At 41.3% G+C, this 18,649-nt stretch overlaps 1 protein-coding gene across 1 annotated transcript in view; it reads left to right on the top strand.

Annotated features, from left to right (window-relative positions):
* Positions 1 to 15,128, top strand: part of LOC117362939 (matrix metalloproteinase-21-like) — a 29,770-nt gene extending 14,642 nt beyond the window's left edge. Inside the window, exons 5-7 of the mRNA XM_033950029.1 lie at positions 6,112 to 6,369; positions 10,725 to 10,897; positions 14,502 to 15,128. Of these exons, the coding sequence (XP_033805920.1) occupies positions 6,112 to 6,369; positions 10,725 to 10,897; positions 14,502 to 14,804 (734 nt within the window). The 3' untranslated portion in view covers positions 14,805 to 15,128. The remainder of the gene's footprint in view (positions 1 to 6,111; positions 6,370 to 10,724; positions 10,898 to 14,501) is intronic.
* Positions 15,129 to 18,649: the final 3,521 nt, after the last annotated feature.

Genomic DNA, 18,649 nt, shown 5'->3' with positions numbered 1-18,649 from the left:
TCCATTTTCCAATGAGTAATTTAGTAAGATGGTCAGCCATGATATGGCCTGTGAAGGAATATTAAGAAAAAGGTAAGATGGAAAAGGATCCAGTGAACATTTACACTTTCTCAACTTTTCACCCAATTTGGAGACTTGATATTCAGAAACTGAATCAAAAGAGCATCAGTAGCGATCAGCTGGTATCTCCAGTGTGGAATTTTTAAAATAAGAGGAGAAATATCCAGTATTTCCTACAGGAAAAGACTGCCTAATAAGAGAAATTTTGTCTTAAAAAAGCAGGCTAAAACATCAGAAGAAGAAGATAATGATTGAACAGACTTTGAGTCAGAATTAGTCAAAGAACATCAGAGTTTGAAAAGAGTGCTACTCTGATTATTGGACTTAGCTATTTTGCATCCATAATAGGTTTTCCTTGCTTTCCTATGCTCAAAGTTATATTTTCTAATATAAGACATGATATTCAAAAAAGCCGAGCTCCTAAGAACATAAGAATAGCCTTACTGGGTCAGACCAATGGTCCATCAAGCCTAGTAGCCTATCCTCATGGACGGTGGCCAATCCTAAATATGTATGTACCCTATTTTCTGCCAAATTTGCAAGCCTTAGGGGGTCAATGTTTAGGTAACGGCAGCTAGAGTTTCTTTAAATGCTGACTGCCACTGGTTAAATTATTCGACAATGGGCCCTATTGGAGCCACAGCAGCAAATATCTAGGTCTTTGGCAGTGCCCAGAAGCTATCCGGGCATGGCTGATTCAGTGCCATACATACATATCTAAGCAGGCAAAGTTAGGACTACTCAGTAGCATAGTATTTTTGGGTGGTCCAAGGGTGGAGTAGGAGGGCATACTCGTTTCCTCTTTGCTCTCATCCCCACTCCTGCCATCCTAAAATTAATAACCCAGTTGCCTGGTTAAATCACTTTGGATCCTGACTTTTACATTTTCAGCTAAAAATTCATATTAATTTGGGAGCTTAAAAGTTATACTTAACAATTTAGATGTGCCATTAATTTGCCTAGCTTTGTGAACCTAATTTATGTGCCTAGTGCTGAAAATCAATTCCGAGCTCCTAAAGTTTTTTTCCCCCACCCTTATTGTTACCCACTTTTTATGCCCCTAAGGGCTCCTTTTACAAAGGTGCGCTAGCGTTTTTAGCGCACACACCGGATTAGTGCACGCTAGCCGAAAAACTACCGCCTGCTCAAGAGGCGGCAGTAGCGGCTAGCGCGGACTGCATTTTAGCATGCGCTATTCCGCGCGCTATGGCCCTAACGCACCTTCGTAAAAGGAGCCCTAAATTTAGGAGTAAAGGGAAATTTTGAGTATAAATTTAGCCACTCAATCCTATTACTTTCAAAGAAGCCAATTTAGAATAGCTCTCAAAGTCAGGAGCATAAACCCCATAGAATATGACAAGAAATAAAGACAATAGAACCTCATGCCAGTAAGGTTTTATTTAGATTGGTTGTAGCCGGTCTGTTGTACAGATTGTTTCAGACTCCAATGCACAAAGGGGTTCTGCATGGTTTTTACTGTGTTCTGATAGATCTCTATTTCTACCTAGAAATACATCTATCTGTACAACAGAATGACCCTATTTTTCCACAGAATCCTATTATTTATCTTGCAATAAATACAGCCTGACATGTCCTAATCACAGATTTAAGTTTATTTCTACAAAAATAAGTATGTAAATATATGATACAAGTTGGGCAGTTAGCATCAGGATGGGCTACTTTAACCCTTTAATTGGCAGATGGTGAAAATGGCTGCTTTTCTGCAAACTGGCACTTAACTAAATAAAATAACACTCTTTTCACATAAGAATAGCCTTACTGGGTCAGATTAATGGTCCATCAAGCTCAGTAGCCCGTTATTATGGTAGCCAATCCAGGTCACTAATACGAGGTCAAAACCCAAAGAATAGCAATATTCCATGCTACTGATCCAGGGCAAGCAATGGCTTCCCCCATGTCTTTCTCAGTAATAGACTTTGGACTTTTCCTCCAGGAAATTGTCCAAACTTTTCTTAAAACGCTCAGAATTTAGGAAGCTGGTTGGTTGGGCTGAGAACTTTTCAGCATCCCCGCGTATAAACTAATATTTAGAGAGAGAAAGGAAATCCATATTAATTAAGATGGGATAGATGGATCAAAGAAAATGTCAAATTCCACAGTTCTATGTTGTGCCCTGAGAGAGTCCCTGCAGGGCTCGGAAGTAACTGAACTAACTGAAAAGCATCATAGATAAGAAAAGGATTTAAGCCAGTTTTAAATCTATGAGCCAAGCCAAACTTCAAGCTAAATGAAGCTGGGAGAGAGTGTTCCAAAGGGAGGAGCCAACTACACTGAAAATATGGCTCCATATAAAATTATAGTAAATGATGAAAAGATGGAACTACTAAATGATGGAGTTGTTAAAAGGACCCAGTATGTGGGGAAAAGAATGCTAGGAATGATTAAGAATGGGATCACGAACAGATCAGAGAAGGTTATCATGCCGCTGTACCAGGCCATGGTATGCCTTCATCTGGAATACTGCGTCCAGCACTGGTCGCCGTACATGAAGAAGGACATAGTACTACTTGAAAGGGTCCAGAGAAGAGCGACTAAAATGGTTAAGGGGCTAGAGGAGTTGCCGTACAGTGAGAGATTAGAGAAACTGAGCCTCTTCTCCCTTGAAAAGAGGAGATTGAGAGGGGACATGATCGAAACATTCAAGATAATGAAGGGAATAGACTTAGTAAATAAAGACAGGTTGTGCACCCTCTCCAAGGTAGGGAGAACGAGAGGGCACTCTCTAAAGTTAAAAGAGGATAGATTCCGTACAAACGTAAGGAAATTCTTCTTCACCCGGAGAATAGTAGAAAACTGGAACGCTCTTCCGGAGGCTGTTATAGGGGAAAACTCCCTCCAGGGATTCAAGACAAAGTTAGACAAGTTCCTGCTGAGCCAGAACATATGCAGGTAAGGCTAGTCTCAGTTAGGGCACTGGTCTTTCACCTAAGGGCCGCCACGTGAGCGGACTGCTGGGCACGATGGACCACTGGCCTGACCCAGCAGCGGCAATTCTTACGTGTGTAAGTTATTAGGAGACATGAGAGCTATAATGTGTGTCCTATATTGTGGATCATACTGTATGTACCATAAGAAGAATTTTGTAACCTGTAACCAATGTTCAACACAAAGGAGAGGGGTCACATGGTTACTCTTCAAGAGCCTATTATCAGTTTAAAAGCCATATTATGAACAAGTTGTAATCTATACATATCCTGATCAGAAATGCTGTAAAGAAGGGAATTACAGTAGTCTACTGTGTCTATCTATTGGAGAATGACACAGGGACAGATTTTTTTCCCATCCCCGCAGGAACTCAATTTCCCCATCCCATCCCCATGGGTTTTGTAGCTGTTCTTGTCCCTGCCCCATTCCTGTAAGCTCTGCCTTAACCACACAAGCCTCGAACCCTTATGATTTTAAAGTGTTTTGGCTTGTGCAGATGAGGACAGAGCTTGCAGGCATGGGGCAGTGACAGAAAAAGAACTTGCCGGGATGGGAAAATGAGTTCCCATGGAGACGGGGAAAAATTTGTCCCTGTGTCATTCTTTACTATCTATATCAAAGATTTCTTGTATTGCATCATACTCAAGCAATTAATGCCCAGGAATCATTTTGTAATTTATTTTGAATTTTCAACTTGTTATATATCTGTATCAATCATTCAAGGCATGGTATAATATACAGAAGAATATAATACTCACTAACCTACATATAATAATAATAATAATAATAACAACTCACAGCTACAATGCTAATAGAACTCAATTATAGGAATAAATAGCTGCAGCTTTAAAATCATTATTTAATATTAGTGTTTAAGCCTGTTACATTAACGGGTGCTAGAGTAGATGTCTATCTGTCTGTTTTTTTTTTTCTTTCTCTCCTTGGACGCTGTCTGTCTGTCTGTCATTCTTTCTGTCTGTCTCTCTCCCTGGCCCCCTGTCTGTCTTTCTTTCTTTCTGTCTGTCATTCTTTCTGTCTGTCTCTCTCCCTGGCCCCCCTGCCTGCCTGTATTTCTCTGTTGCGCCATGCCTGCCTGTCTCTCCGTGGCCCCCTTCCTATGTCCATAGTGTCCTATCCTATGTCCTTAGTGACTTCAGTGCCTTCTTCCTATGTCCTTAGTGCCACCAGTTCCGCTTTCCTATGTCCTTAGTGCCCTCAGTGCCTCCTTCCTATGTCCTTAGTGCCCTCATTGCCTCCTTCCCATGTCCTTAGTACCCCTTCCTACATTCTAAGTGCCCCCAGTGTCTCCTTCCCATGTCCTTAGTGCCCCCAGTGCCTCCGTCCTGTGCCCTTAGTACCCCCAGTGCCTCTGTCCTGTGTCCTTAGTGCCCTCAGTTCCCCTTCCTATGTCCTTAGTGCCGCCAGTGTCTCCTTCCTATGTCCCCCTCACTGCCTTCCATACTTTGTCCCACCCCTACCCCCTGAAGCCAGCCTGCCTGCCTCCCTCCATCCCTGTACAGTAAAACCCTTGAGCAGCATCTTTCCATTTCTACCCCCCATCCCCCGTATAGTAGAACCCGGCATTTTTCTATCCCTCCCTGTCTCCCATCCCCCTGTGCAGTAGAACCATTGAGCAGCATGTTTCCATCTCCCCCCTCCACTACCGCCGCCGTGCAGCAGACCCCACTGACCCTCCCATCCGATCCTCCTACCGCAAGACGACCTACAAACCTTCCGGCTCCAGCAGCGTCCGCAGCACTCTAAATACGCTGCTTCATGGCCTTCTACTGCCCGTGATTTCCTCTGCCGCGTCTCTGTCTCGATGTCATCAGAGACGTGACAGAGGAAATCAGGGCAGTAGAAGGCCGTGAAGCAGCGTGTTTAGAGTACTGCAGACGCTGCTGGAGCCAGGAGGTTTGTGGTCGTCTCCGGTGGGAGGGTCGGATGGGAGGGTCAACGGGAGTTTGGGTGCACCGGGGAGGGGTGTGCCAAGGGGGATGGGGTCGATGACGATGAACTGCCTTACAGTGAGTGCTGCCTTATAGTGAGTGAGGGGGGAGTTAAACGCGCATGTGCACTCCTGCCAGCCACGGACCTACGGATCCCGGATCCCGCAGGTAAGAGTGCGCATGCACGCTTAGCATTTTATTATAGTAGATTCTCAAAAATATTGTAGTGTACTTGTGGCATAGCTGGTGACACTACAGCACCTAGCCTCGAAAGAAGGTGGGGTAGGAAAGAAAGGGGGAATTATAACATTTAAGAAATGGAAGAATGGTGTACAGAGAGAAACTCAATCCAGATAAATCTTGGCCATACAATAAAAGCAGAGAACTGACATTATGACCTAGGGTGAGGGGTAGTCTACTATAGCATCTGGGGGTTTATTTGAATTCTAATTTGGATTTGGATTTTGATTTTCAGATTTTATCAGTACTGTGTTCTGTTTATTATACCATGCCTTGAATGATTGATACAGGTGCGTAACAAATTCAAAATAAATTGCTAAATGACTCCTGAGCATAAGTTGCTTGAGTTTGATACAAGAAATCTTTTATATAGATACTACTACTACTTATCACTTATATAACGGTGAAAGGCGTACGCAGTGCTGTACATTTTGGCATTTATAGACGGTCCCTGCTCAGAAGTGCTTACAATCTAAACTTGAACAGACATGACATATAGGGTTGGGGATGCAGAACCCAAGGTGAGAGGAGTTAGGAGTTGAAAGCACTTTCAAAGAAGTGGGCTTTTAACTGGGTCTTGAACACTGCCTGAGATTTGGGCAGCTTGTTCCAAGCATATGGCACAGCAAGGCAGAAGGGATGGAGTCTTGAGTTGGCAGTTGAAGAGAAGGGCACAGAAAGGAGGGACTTACCAGCTAAGTGGAGCTCACCGAGGGGGGGGGGGGAGGGAGAGGCCACAAAGGGAGATAAGCAAAGAGAGATAGTGAGGTGCAGTTGAGTGAGTGCATTTGGTAGGTCAGTAAGAAGACATAGTACCTTTGTCTTTCCAATCACTGTGGCATGCACTGAAGCAAAATCTACAATCATTTTTAAGAGGGAAAATATACTTCAAGATGTTCTTTTTTTTATCTTGCAGGAATATGTGAAGGTCCATTTGACACTGTCTTTGACTGGATTAGAAAAGAACGAAACCAAGAAGGACAATTGGTTGCACATTATAACACTTATTTTTTCCGAAAGGACTGGTACTGGATGTATGAGAATCACAATAACAGAACTCGCTATGGGGATCCCCTTGCAATTTCCACAGGCTGGCCTGGCCTCCCTTCAGACGGCATTGACGCCTTTTTGCACATCTGGACCTGGTCAAGGGATGCAATCTATTTCTTCAGAGGTACTTATTGGAATTTACTTACTCACAATCCCTTATCATCTATGAGCACCTCAGCTGTTCATTGACATCAACAAGTAGGGAAAGCATGTGCACCATAGCTTATGGAATTCTGTTCCAACCTCTTTGTGTATGTGCTCGTACTTGTATATAAAGAATAAAAAAATGAAAGGACTGGAGGAAATTACCCAGTAAATATCCAAAACAAAATCTAAACACTCCAGTGAAAATAAATAACAATTAGCAATACACGATACTTGATACATAAGAAGGACAAAGCCTCAGATATCACAAGCTTTCAAAACTAACCAACCCTGTTAGAATAGCAAGATAAGTTGGGAACAGCTAATAACCACAACCCATTACTTCATAATATCCCTCAATGAATAATTAGTGTATCCTCAGTGTGACTGTGAAAGCTAACGGAACATTGGAAAAAACCCAAAATCCAAGGCTTATACGTATTAAGCAGGCTCTCTTGCAAGCCATGCTTCATACCGTCATAGGAATACACCATGCGGGATTAAATTATATCAGTGCCAAACACAAATTAAGGTCCTGTTCTATTAAACTGCGCTAGCAGTTTTTAGCACAAAGAGCTGCGCTGCTCCTGACGCTCATAGAGTTCCTATGAGCGTCGGGAGCAGCGTGGGCCATTCAGCATGGCTCTCTGCGCTAAAAATTGCTAGCGCACTTTAATAGAAGAGGGGGTAAGTGGAGTGCAATCAACATAAGGAAAAAATCTACTTAAATTTTTTTTTAAATAGAATATTGAAAAAAAAAATTTTTAAGTAGATTTTTTCCTTATGTAGATTGCACTTCACTTAATTTGTGTTTGGCACTGATATCATTGGCACCACTGTTTGAGAGACACTGTTCTAGGGCAGTGGTCTCAAACTCATAGCCCGGGGGCCACATGAGGCCAGCCAGGAACTATTTTGAGGCCCTCGGTATGTTTATCATAATCGCAGAAGTAAAATAAAAGTTTCTTGATCATATGTATCTTTACCTCATGCAAAATTGTCATTTCTTTAATAAGACATTAACTATTTTTCTCTGAGGCCCTTCAAGTACCTACCAATTCAAAATGTGGCCCTGCAAAGTGTTTGAGTTTGAGACCACTGTTCTAGAGAGATCTTTCTTTGGCTTCACTTAAGCACAAACTCTTTAAGTTTTTGATGTATTAGTTTTGCTTTACTATTGGGACATGTTTTGTGAATTAATTAAGCTTTGAAAGAAGGTTAGGAACATTGCAGGAGTCAGTTGGAGGAGAGCAACTGAAGAAATTGAAGAGAGAAGCTTATGCTGTTTGTTATGTATGAGTGAGTGAGTTGTGAAGGGAAGTATGAATTTTGAATGTGATAGTACAGAAAAATACCCCCCCCCCATTTACAAAACCACAAAAGTGTTTTTTAGCACCGACCAGCACGCTGAATGCTCTGCACTGCTCCCTACGCTCATAGGAACTCTATGAGCTTCAGAGCAGCGCAGAACATTCAGCGTGCTAGCCGACGCGAAAAACCACTTTTGCGGTTTTGTAAAGGGGGGGGTGGGGTAAGTGTGCTAACCACATCATTTCTCATCAGGATATGTATAGATTACAACTTGTTCATAATATGGCTTTTAAACTGAACATTGGTTACAGGTTCGTCATCAGATCTCTTACAAAATTCTTCTTTTGGGACATATGATCCACAATATACCTCTTATGTCTCCTAATAACTTACAAATGTAAACTCTAGCACTCAATTAATTCAATTTGCAAATGAAGGTATACACCAATGTCTAATTCAGCTGGAAGAAGTTATCCAACAGCCTTAGTTGACTTCATTCAATAAGTTTTTTTGTTGTTATATATTCACTGGTCCTCAGCGGGCCACCACACACTCAATACACGTTTTCACGTTTGTGCAATGGTGGCTGCAAGTTTATTTAAAGGGAGTATATATCTTGATGAAGCCCAATGAGTTTAACGGGCAAAACATGTTGATGTTTAGAACGCATTCTCCCTGCACAGCATTCTACTAGAAGCTAAGTACTTTTAGTATTTATATATTCACCATCATTAATGCAAGTCAAAATTCAATAGTTAAAATTTAATATAAGGTCGGGCTGGTTCCAATGACGAGTGGGAGCGTAAAGCCATTCACTATGAGTGTATTGAGTGTGTGGTGGCCCGCTGAGGACCAGTGAATATATAACAACAAAAAAACTTATTGAATGAAGTCAACTAAGGCTGTTGGATAACTTCTTCCTAATAACTTACATACATACTGGGTCCTTCTCACAACTCCATCGTTTAGTAGTTTCATCTTATCATCATATTTGCTATGATTTTGTATGGAGCCATATTTTCGGTGGTAGTTGGCATCTCGCTTTGGAACACTCTCTCCCAGCTTCATTTAGAATATCCCTTGTCTCGTAGATTTAAAACTAGCCTAAAACCTTTTCTTATCGATGATGCTTTTGAGTTAGTTCAGCTACTCTGAGCCCTGCAGAGACTCTGTGGAGTTTGACTTTTTCTTTGATCCATCTATCCCATCTTAATTAATATAGATTTCCTTTCTCTCTCTAAATATTAGTTTATATGAGGGGGTGCTGAAAGTTCTCAGCCCAACCAACCAGCTTCCTAAATGTGCTAGGAAAGAACATTTGTGAAGCAAATTAGATGACTTTAAATTGAGTTTTCTGAAGAAAGCTGAACTCAGGTGGTGAAATCTTTGTCGGAAATTGAGATTTGAAGTGAAAATAATCTGAACTAATTTCTGTAGAGGGTACACCAAAGTTGGTTTGGTGTAGTTTTACATTTTATTTTAAAGGAAAATAGCTCTGAACAAACCTAGAGGTTAAAAAAAAAAGAAAGAGGCTATAAAAACCCTTCAGTGACTGTTACCAACTTGCCAAAGAACAGGGCAAGAGAGGAAAAAAATATTTTTAAACAAATTTGAGGAAACTGTCTGAGACTGTCTCAGGAGGCAGCTGACAATTTATTTTAGTGAAGAAAGACAGGCTTTCAAAGCTGAAGCAAATTCAGAAGGTCCTGAATTTGACTTTATGGAAGTCTGGTATGACTGCGGTTTAAGTGGAAATTGTTGTTTGAACTGTATGAGGCAGCTGAAGCCACAGAAGAGGAACCTGCTTTTCTATAGTAGTTTACAGAGAAAAGTAATAAGTAAAGACAGGACTCTAGTCAGAGAAATACATTTATTTTTATTTTTGCTGAGATTAGCCAATACAGGGCTGCTTTTACTAAGGTGCGCTAGCGTTTTTAGCGTATGCTGCACTGCCGTGCGCGCAAACCCCATGCTATGTGCCAAAAGCTAATGCCAGCTCAATGCTGGCGTTAGCGCCTAGCGTGTGCGGCGATACAGCATGCACCAAGCGCGTGCTTAAACCACTAGTACACCTTTAGGTATCCTAACAAGGCAGGCTGATATCAAAAGCACACACTTACAGGGAGGCAGACTGTCTCTCCATTTGCTTTATTGTAAGTTAGTTTAACAGGGAGAAGATCACAGATGAAGAGTGCAAGACAAATGAAGCCAAGAACCAAAAGAGCTTGAAATAAAAATAAATAAATAAAGATGAAACAAACCCCTCCCAGATGGATTTTCCAAAACCTGGCATTTGTCTGGAAGAAGAGAGGAAGCTTGGGGGGGGGCTGGGGGAGGAACAGGGCAGGGCTGGAGGTGCAGCTGGGCGGGAGTGGGGCAGATCGTGGTGGAGCTGGAGGTGGAACAGGACAAGGTCATGTGTCCGGGGTTTCCTGGAGAAAAATATGGTAACCCTACCACCATATAATGGTAGAAGTACAGTACAGCAGAACCTCAATATTTGCGGGGGTTAGGAGCAGAGCCGGCCCGCGAATATTGAAAAATCACACATAATTTTTAGGGCCGGCTCTGACCCACCCCTGCCTCCCTCCTGTGTCCCGGACCTTCCCCAGACCTTACCTGGTGGTCTAGCGGCAACGTGGGGCAGGATCGATCGTCCTATGCTCCTGCCCCGTGCAAAGCCATCATCAAAATGGCTGCAGTGAGTTCCCATTGTAGTCTCGAGACTGCAACGGGAACTCAAGGCAGCCATTTTGATGATGGCTCTGCATGGAGCAGGAATGTAGAACAATCGATCCTCACCTGCATCACCGCTAGACCACCAGGTAAGGTCTAGGAAAGGTCCGATGCAGAGTTTTGTTTAAAAAAAAAAATCATGAATAACCGAATCCACGGGTACTGAAACCGTGGATTCGGAGGAGGAACTGTACTTACAAGCCACCCACACATCAACTAGTCAGCACATGCTTAACTATGCTGTGTAATATGGACTCTTGCTTTAAGGAACATCCTCTTTTCCTTTAGAAACTCAGTATTGGAGATATGACAGTGAAACTGATCGAGTACTTTCGGAAGATTCTCAGGGCTGCAGCTACCCCAAGCAGATTTCACAAGCTTTTCCTGGCATCTCTGGTCCCATTGACACAGCCTTCTTTGACAGACGAGACCAAAATATCTATCTCTTCAAAGATCACCTGGTGAGTTTCTGCGTACCTTTTCATGGTTCCTTACAGGTTTACGAATCCAGTGTATCCACAGAAAACCCTTGAGTGCAAATGATTGGTTTGACAAGCATCCTTTGATAAGAGAAACTCAACTGATGTCAACATCTGCACCAGATTGATAGGAATCGGCCATGGATTTAAGAAAGGACAGTGACAGCTCTGTATGGGATTTCTTTATATAACAATGTCCCAATATTTCAGTAGATGTTGGAAGATTTATGGATTTTTAAAAACAGGAACCAGGATGAATGCTGCCTTGTTACAAACTGATGTAAAGGGAATATCCCAGCTCTAGGGTGGTCCATTGATGGATTGACACTCCAGAGCATCCACATGAAGATAAACACAAATAAAGAAAATAGATGCCCCAGTAGCGTGTAGGTTACGAATCAATCATCCGTAATTTACGTCACGGCAGATATGGGCAATAGATGAAAATGCGATATGAGTATCGGCTGTATAATACATAGCTAGAAATAATCCTGTAATAATTTGGGAAATTAAACAAACTCCTATAAGTGAACCGTAGTTTCAGAGAGACCATTCCGTAAGCATCTGAAGACTTGGCTCTTTTCCAGAACGTAACCCCGTCCCGCTCCTGGCACTCTCACACCAACCTCTCTTCTCTCATACTTATATAATTCCACTGGAGTTCCGTTCCTTCCCTAACCATGTAAACCGTGTCGAGCTCCATCTGCGGAGATGATGCGGTATATAAACCCAAGATTTAGATTAGATTAGATTAGATAGGTTTGCTGGTGTTGGGAGGTCAATAAATGAGGAGTTAATAATTTTAAATATTGGGTGGGTTTTGGGAATATTAGGTGTCATTAGGTTTTTATAGTTGAATTACAACGATAGTTTTTCATATTATTAGTCTTGGTTAAATTCCTTGTAAAAATATATGTTTTATTTAAGTTTTTTAAGGTTTTTTGGTTTTATTATTGGTATAGTAGGGGTTGCTTCAAATCCATCTCCTTATTTTGCTGCATATGGGTTGGTGACAGGGGCTATAGCTGGGTGTTGATTACTTGTAACATTTGGATTAACATTTTTGTCTTTAGTATTATTATTAATTTATTTAGGGGGTCCTCTCTCCTATTTCCTCGGTGCATTTACACCCTTGTGCAAGTGGACAGATTCTCTACCAGAAGAAGGGATGTCCCTTTAAGGGCATGGCATAAAGGCAGTGGTGTAGTCTTGGATAAATTAGATGGGTCAAGGTCCAGTAACTTCGGACTCAGGCCACCCAAAATTACTGCTCACTTAGGGCTCCTTTTATCAAGCCGCGCTAGCGGGGTTAGCGCGCACACCTTTTAATCACGCGTTAACCCCCGCGCTGGCCAAAAAACTATTGCCTGATCAAGGCAGGCGTTAGTGACTAGCGCAGCTGGCGGTTTAACACATGCTATTACACGCGTTAAACCGTTAGCGCGGTTTGATAAAAGGAGCCCTTAGTGTGGATGGTGAGGATTCCCAAGCTCTGCCAGCCAAAGACCTCCTTTCAGCTTGAACATTTGTAAACAGAGCAGCCAGCAGCAGTATCCTCGAGTCACCCTGCTGGCCCACTGCTGCCCTGTACACACGTAGTTTTTGCACACGAAACTGAGTATAGAAACATAGAACATGACAGCAGAAAAGGGCCACGGCTCAACTAGTCTGCCCACACTAATGGCCCACCTTGCCCACACTAATGGTATATGGGGCAGTTGGTTGTGGAGGCAGCTAAGGCACGCTGCCACCAGCTGCCAGATAGCAAGTGTTCTAGTCATGAGGAGGTTTTTGGTTGGCAGGGTTTGGGAATTCCCAACAGCTCATGTATTTCTATTTTTTAGTTATTGTTTTTTTTTTTTTTGGGGGGGGGGGGCAGCGGAGACAAAAATTTGGACCCAGCCCCATCCTAAATTAGCCATCTGGCTACTCCACAGCATACAGGCAAAGGGGTCATTGATTTGATATTCCACTTTTCTCTGGGTACAACCAAAGTGGTTTATATATATTATATATACAATAGGTACTTTTCTGTCCTTAATGGGATTACAATTAAAGTCTTGTACCTGGCACAATGGAGGATTAAGTGACTTGCTAAAGGTCAAAAGGAGATGCAGTGGGAATCAAACACAGTTCTCCATGTTCTTAGACCAGTGTACTAATCATTAAGCTATTCCTCAATTCCTTCAAAACAATTGCTCATATATAGGAATGAGGAGCTTCAAGTCATCTTAATGAAGACAAGTACAAATCAAACACTGCTTTGAGGTAATCTTTCTTTCCTACAGGATATATATATATATATATATATATATATATATATATATATATATATATATATATATATGTGTGTGTGTGTGTGTGTGTGTATAAAAATATTTCAATACAAGCTGAATATCTTAAATAGTTATATTCACACAAAGATGATATTCTTGTATTTTCTTAATAACAGAAACTATATGTGCCTTGCCGCTTATAATGGAGAAAAAGACCTCAGTGTTTCTCAGATAAATATCTGGGAAACTTTCTATGGCAAGTACTTAGTTGCCACAGAGAAATACATCCTTGGTCTCACAGAAAAAAACTCCGTTGTATAACTTTAGAATAATCGTAATCACAATTAAAACATATCTCCAATATATTTCAACAGAGCACTTATCTTATTTTCTTCTGGTATTAAGCAAAATCTCCGCATTTTACAGTTTACAGTAAACTGCGGAGATTTTGCTTAATACCGGAAGAAAATAAGATAAGTGCTCTGTTGAAATATATTGGAGATATGTTTTAATTGTGATTACAATTATCTTTGACATTTTTGGTATTATTCGATTCTTTTTATTTTATTTTTTTCAACACGTGAGGATTTTTCATGACTTATCAGCTGTGAGTGTTTTGACATCATTCTACACATCATTACACTAGAGTGTGTTGCTGCTCTTGGGGCTCCAGGGCGTCTTTAAACGTTCCGGACGCCATTGTTGCCTGCTGCTCCAAGCTCCAGTGTGATTGTGTCAGCAGGATTTATTGCCTCCTGTCCTTATTGAGTGGACTGGCTACCATCTTTTCATCTCTCCAGTATTCTTCCATCCCTACTCCTGGCCACTACTGCTGGCCAACTATGGAAGCGGCTGAGCTTTAAGCTCCTAGTCAGCATTGCTCTCTTCAGCTACATCGTCACACTGAGGATATTCCATTAAAAAAAAAAAATTAGCACTTTTTCCATTGTGCAGTAGGTAATACCTCTCCTTGTTGATAGCTGCATGTTTGTTTTGATTTTCTTTGAAAAAGTGGGGGCCAGTTAGGCCCAGGGTTGTTAGGATTGGAGTTCAATAAAACGTATGACAACCTGCAAAGTTAAAAACCAGAGGAAATGATGGTAGATAAAAGCCATATAGCTTGTCAGATCTGCCCATCCATATCAACTACTATCTCTTCCCCTAAGAGATCTAACAAGCCTGTCTCATGCTTTCTTGAATTCAGATACAATCCTCGTCTCTACAACCTCCACTATCCCGTAAAGAAATGTTACAGTATTATGAAGCAAGGATGAATTTGAATTACAACTCTATTGTCTGTATCTCCACAGGTGACCGCATTTAACATAAACAACCACCAAAGAGTGGGTGGTTATCCTAAGAAGATTGTGGACGTCTTTCCAGCAGTTGTCTCTGGAGATCACCCAATTGGAAATATACACGCAGTATACTACTCATACTCTCATCAGGCCATCTTTTTTTTTAAGGGAGTCTTCTTTTGGAAGGTTGTGGATGCTAGAGACCAGCTGATTAACCCGGGCCTGCCTTGTAATGGCCTTTTGCCTAAGAAGAAGGTGGCAGAACAATGGTTTGATATATGTGATGTTCATCCTAGTATGTTGGCAGCGAGTTGAAAGCAATGCAGGGGTACTTGCTGGAGAAAAAGTTGGGAATCCAAATTACCAGGCACCTTTTTAGGATTTTAAAGGTGATGGATGAAGGAATAGATCTTCGTCCTTTGAGTCCAGCAGCTAAGAAAGACATGCAGGGGCAACGCAGTTGTAGGCAGAAGATAGTGGAGACTGTGGATTGAGATCAATCGTAAGGTGCTAATCACAAGGGGAGTCTAACTTTAGGGACAGATATGGAAAAGCAACAGATACATTGTACAATAGAAAAAGAAAATGGAATATTCAGTCAGACCAATCCATGATCTGACTTGCACAAGTTAAAAAAAAAAAATTGGGCATTATATTTTATTCTCTATGGCTCCTTTCAGTGTAATTTACCATTCATTGCCTTATTTATTGTGGAAGCTTAAGCTAGTTTTTGTTCAAACTCTTGTGCTAGATTTCAGGACAAGAGCATTAAAACTTTAGGAGGTCACCATTTAACAAGTTGCCCTCCTAACCGGCACTTTTATTGAGTTATTAATATACTTTTTTGGGTATTATTGAGCCCATGCTCAAGATTAGATTTCCACCCGTGACGTCAGTTAGGAAGTCATTTCACCTACTTTTCAAGGTCACAGAGAATCGATGAAAATAAACATCATCCATGATTAGTGCATTGACTTTAATCATAGAGCTACTAGCAAAACATGCTAAAAACCAATATGTATCACGCGCTAAATAAATATTACAATTTTTAAACTATATATATGTACTTTTGAAGGAACACACATATTTACAAAATATAATGAACTGTGAATATACACTTTTCATTGTTATGATGATTTTGAAGATAATTTTATAAGGACCTATTACCAAGTGCAACATATTTGTTATTGCTGTGTGACCTTTTTGCCCCATTGTTATTACTGGATAGATTTACTGTACAAATATAAGTGAAATACTGTATATTTGGCAGGAAGTATTTTTCAATAATTGTGGCATGAAGAGGGAGAGTTTTATTTTACCATATTGGGAATCATTAGTGGATAAGTCAGTATCTGAGGCTGATATCCCAGCTGCTGAATTAGACCTTACCGTCTCAATGAAACAGGAATAAATGATAGAAATGTTAGGTAGAGAAAATGAAAAGAAACATTTCAGTTTAATAACCTGTTGCAAAATTCAGAACCTTGACTGCAAAGGCAGAGAGTTCTGACACCTGTATTCTGTCATTTTACTATTGTAGCAATGAACCTTTCATTTGGTCTTTATCTGATGTCATGTTCTATGTTTTATGCACGATGGTTTTTAAGGTATGTTTTTATTTGTACTGCTGTGGGTTTTTCATTATGATGTATTACATTCATTTTTACAGAAAGGGTGGTACATGTGTGGAATAGTCTCCCAGTAGAGGTAGTTGAAACAAAGGTTGTATCTGAGTTCAAGGAAGCATGGGACAGGTACGTGGGATTCTTAGGGAGAGGAGGAAATATTGGATGGGCAAATGGAATGGGCCATTTGGCCTTTATCTACCATCATGTTTCTATTATGTGTTATTTATTACTATGTATGGTATGCTTATTTAAATGTATTTTACTTTCTGTAGCCCACCTTGAACTAATTTTGGTGTGCATTGGATAAATGCTATGCGCCACCTTGGGTGAATATCTTCATACAGGTGGTTAATAAATCCCAAAATATAAATTACACATCTCACAGGTTTGAGCAAAAACCTGATTCGCTTGTTCTTTTTACATGTATTTCCCATCCTAAGTGGGGTGCAAACCATAACCAGAGATACAAAAATTAAGTCACAAAATTATGAGCTACTTTACCAAGGATATATCCGCGACTACCAATAACTTCTTTCTGATGTTTGCAATTTAGAAAGTCCTATAACAAAATCCCCAAGACAAAATATCCTTAAAAGACACCAAAATATAAGTTGGGCGTGCCCTAGGACATTGCAGGAAAGTTAACTCCCTAGACTCCACCGAAAATATATAAACCTCAAATCTAAATTTTTACGATAAGACGCTTTAAAGAGCGACTCAAAGAGCAGCTCTAGTGCTTAGAATAGCAAAACCAGCAAACACTGAGCAGAGATTGCCACTTACTGCCAGCCGCACACCATCATCTGGGTGCTCCTGTGTGCTTTAAAGTGCAAGTCAAGTGCAAACAATGTGCAATAAATAAATATATATAAAAGCGGAAGACAAAAAGTTCACTGTCCTGCAATGCCCCGAATGCCTAACCCACTGACCTGAACAGAGAATGAAAAAATTAGTCACTTGTCCTTCCAGTTAAGATGCAGTCCTCTTTCAACATGGCTTGACCCAGCAGGGTTTCAGGGCAATAGCCCCTTCCTCAGGAACTGAACAGGCCAACACGACTGAAGGTCAGAGTGATTCCAGGCAAGCAAAGCAAAAAGGAAAGGGGTTATTGCCTGAAACCCTGCTGGGTCGAGCTTATTTTAATATGGGTATGTATTGGTTGATTGATTTTATATATTTTAAATAATCTTAAATATGATTCTACACTGTAATGTTTGCACGCTTTGATGTTTGTCTTAATATTGAGTTTTAAAGATTTGAAAGTTCTTACTAAACCCACTTAGATGTGTAATAATAGGTGGACTATAAAAAACAATGAATGATTGAATAAGAATTGTTGGGGCGGATCCAATCTGTTCAAATTCTATACGAGGGGGTGCCTTAAAGTTCTTAACCCAACCAAAGAGAGAATGATATGGATATGGTTCAATCAGTGATCTGAAACAATGTCAAAACATAGAATTTAATTTTGGCAAATTGGCACACAGGCCGGCTTGAAGCAGCCACCGATCGCATGTCAATCACGCATTGACGCCATTTTTGGAATTGTGTCGAGGTAAATAATAGGTTCCAGAAATGTAAGCCAGGGTTTTACAGGCCTATATTTCCAGTGTCCATCTTCGCATGAATCGGGCCTAGGCAAGCGCTTTAGGCCACCTAACACCACTTCTGGCATCGGTTGCGCCTACTTTGGCATTTGGCAGTCCAAAGTACCTATGTAGGTGCGATTCTGGTGCTGATTTTTTAGGTGTCATTATGAGCCTCAAATCTCGGTTCAAAATGCTATTTAGACGGCTTACTGGCGTCTAGAAAATCGGCACCGGTTCAAGAATTTGGCCCTTAATGAAATAAGATAACAAACACTCTTTTCAGCTTCGGTGGTAAAATAACACTCAGAATTTAGGAAGTTGGTTGGTTGGTCTGAGAACTTTTCAGCACTCCTCATATTACAGACTTCAATTGCACTTAAGAGTTCCTTCACTTCTTAGGGCTAGATTCACAAAGCAAATTGATCATGTACTGATCAGTTTGCGACCCCTTTACAATCAAATTTCCTTCCGGCCCCATTCACTAACCTCTTCAGTGATCCGCTTCAAATCCGTGCATGTAAATGAGGAGAAATGCATGCAAACTGCATAGCGACGCAATTCATCAACCAAAAATTTTAAACCAACTGGGCTGGCCAATCAACCCAAGAAGCGACTGCTGGAGACTAGTCGAAAATGTCTCGATCTGTCTCCTGCCTGCTCGCTCCAATCATCCAGCCCTGCTCTGCCCCGTGTCTCCTGCCTACTTGCCCCAATCTTCCAGCCCTGCTTTTCCCTGTGTCTCCTGCCTGCTCGCAAATCTTCCAGCCCTGCTCTCTGCCCCAAAAGCGAAACGTGTGGCTCCTGTCCCTGCTCTGCTTTCTGCCCCGAACTGCTACTTTCTGCCGCCGTCCCTACAGTGCGAGCCTGCGGGTTTAAAGTGGGGCTGCCGCCGCAGTGCAGCCCTGCTTTAAACCCACGGGTTCGCACTGCAGGGAAGGTGGCA

The sequence above is a fragment of the Geotrypetes seraphini genome, chromosome 6 (assembly GCF_902459505.1).
Source record: "Geotrypetes seraphini chromosome 6, aGeoSer1.1, whole genome shotgun sequence".
NCBI lineage: Eukaryota > Metazoa > Chordata > Amphibia > Gymnophiona > Dermophiidae > Geotrypetes > Geotrypetes seraphini.
This window is presented reverse-complemented; position numbering and strand designations above follow the sequence as displayed.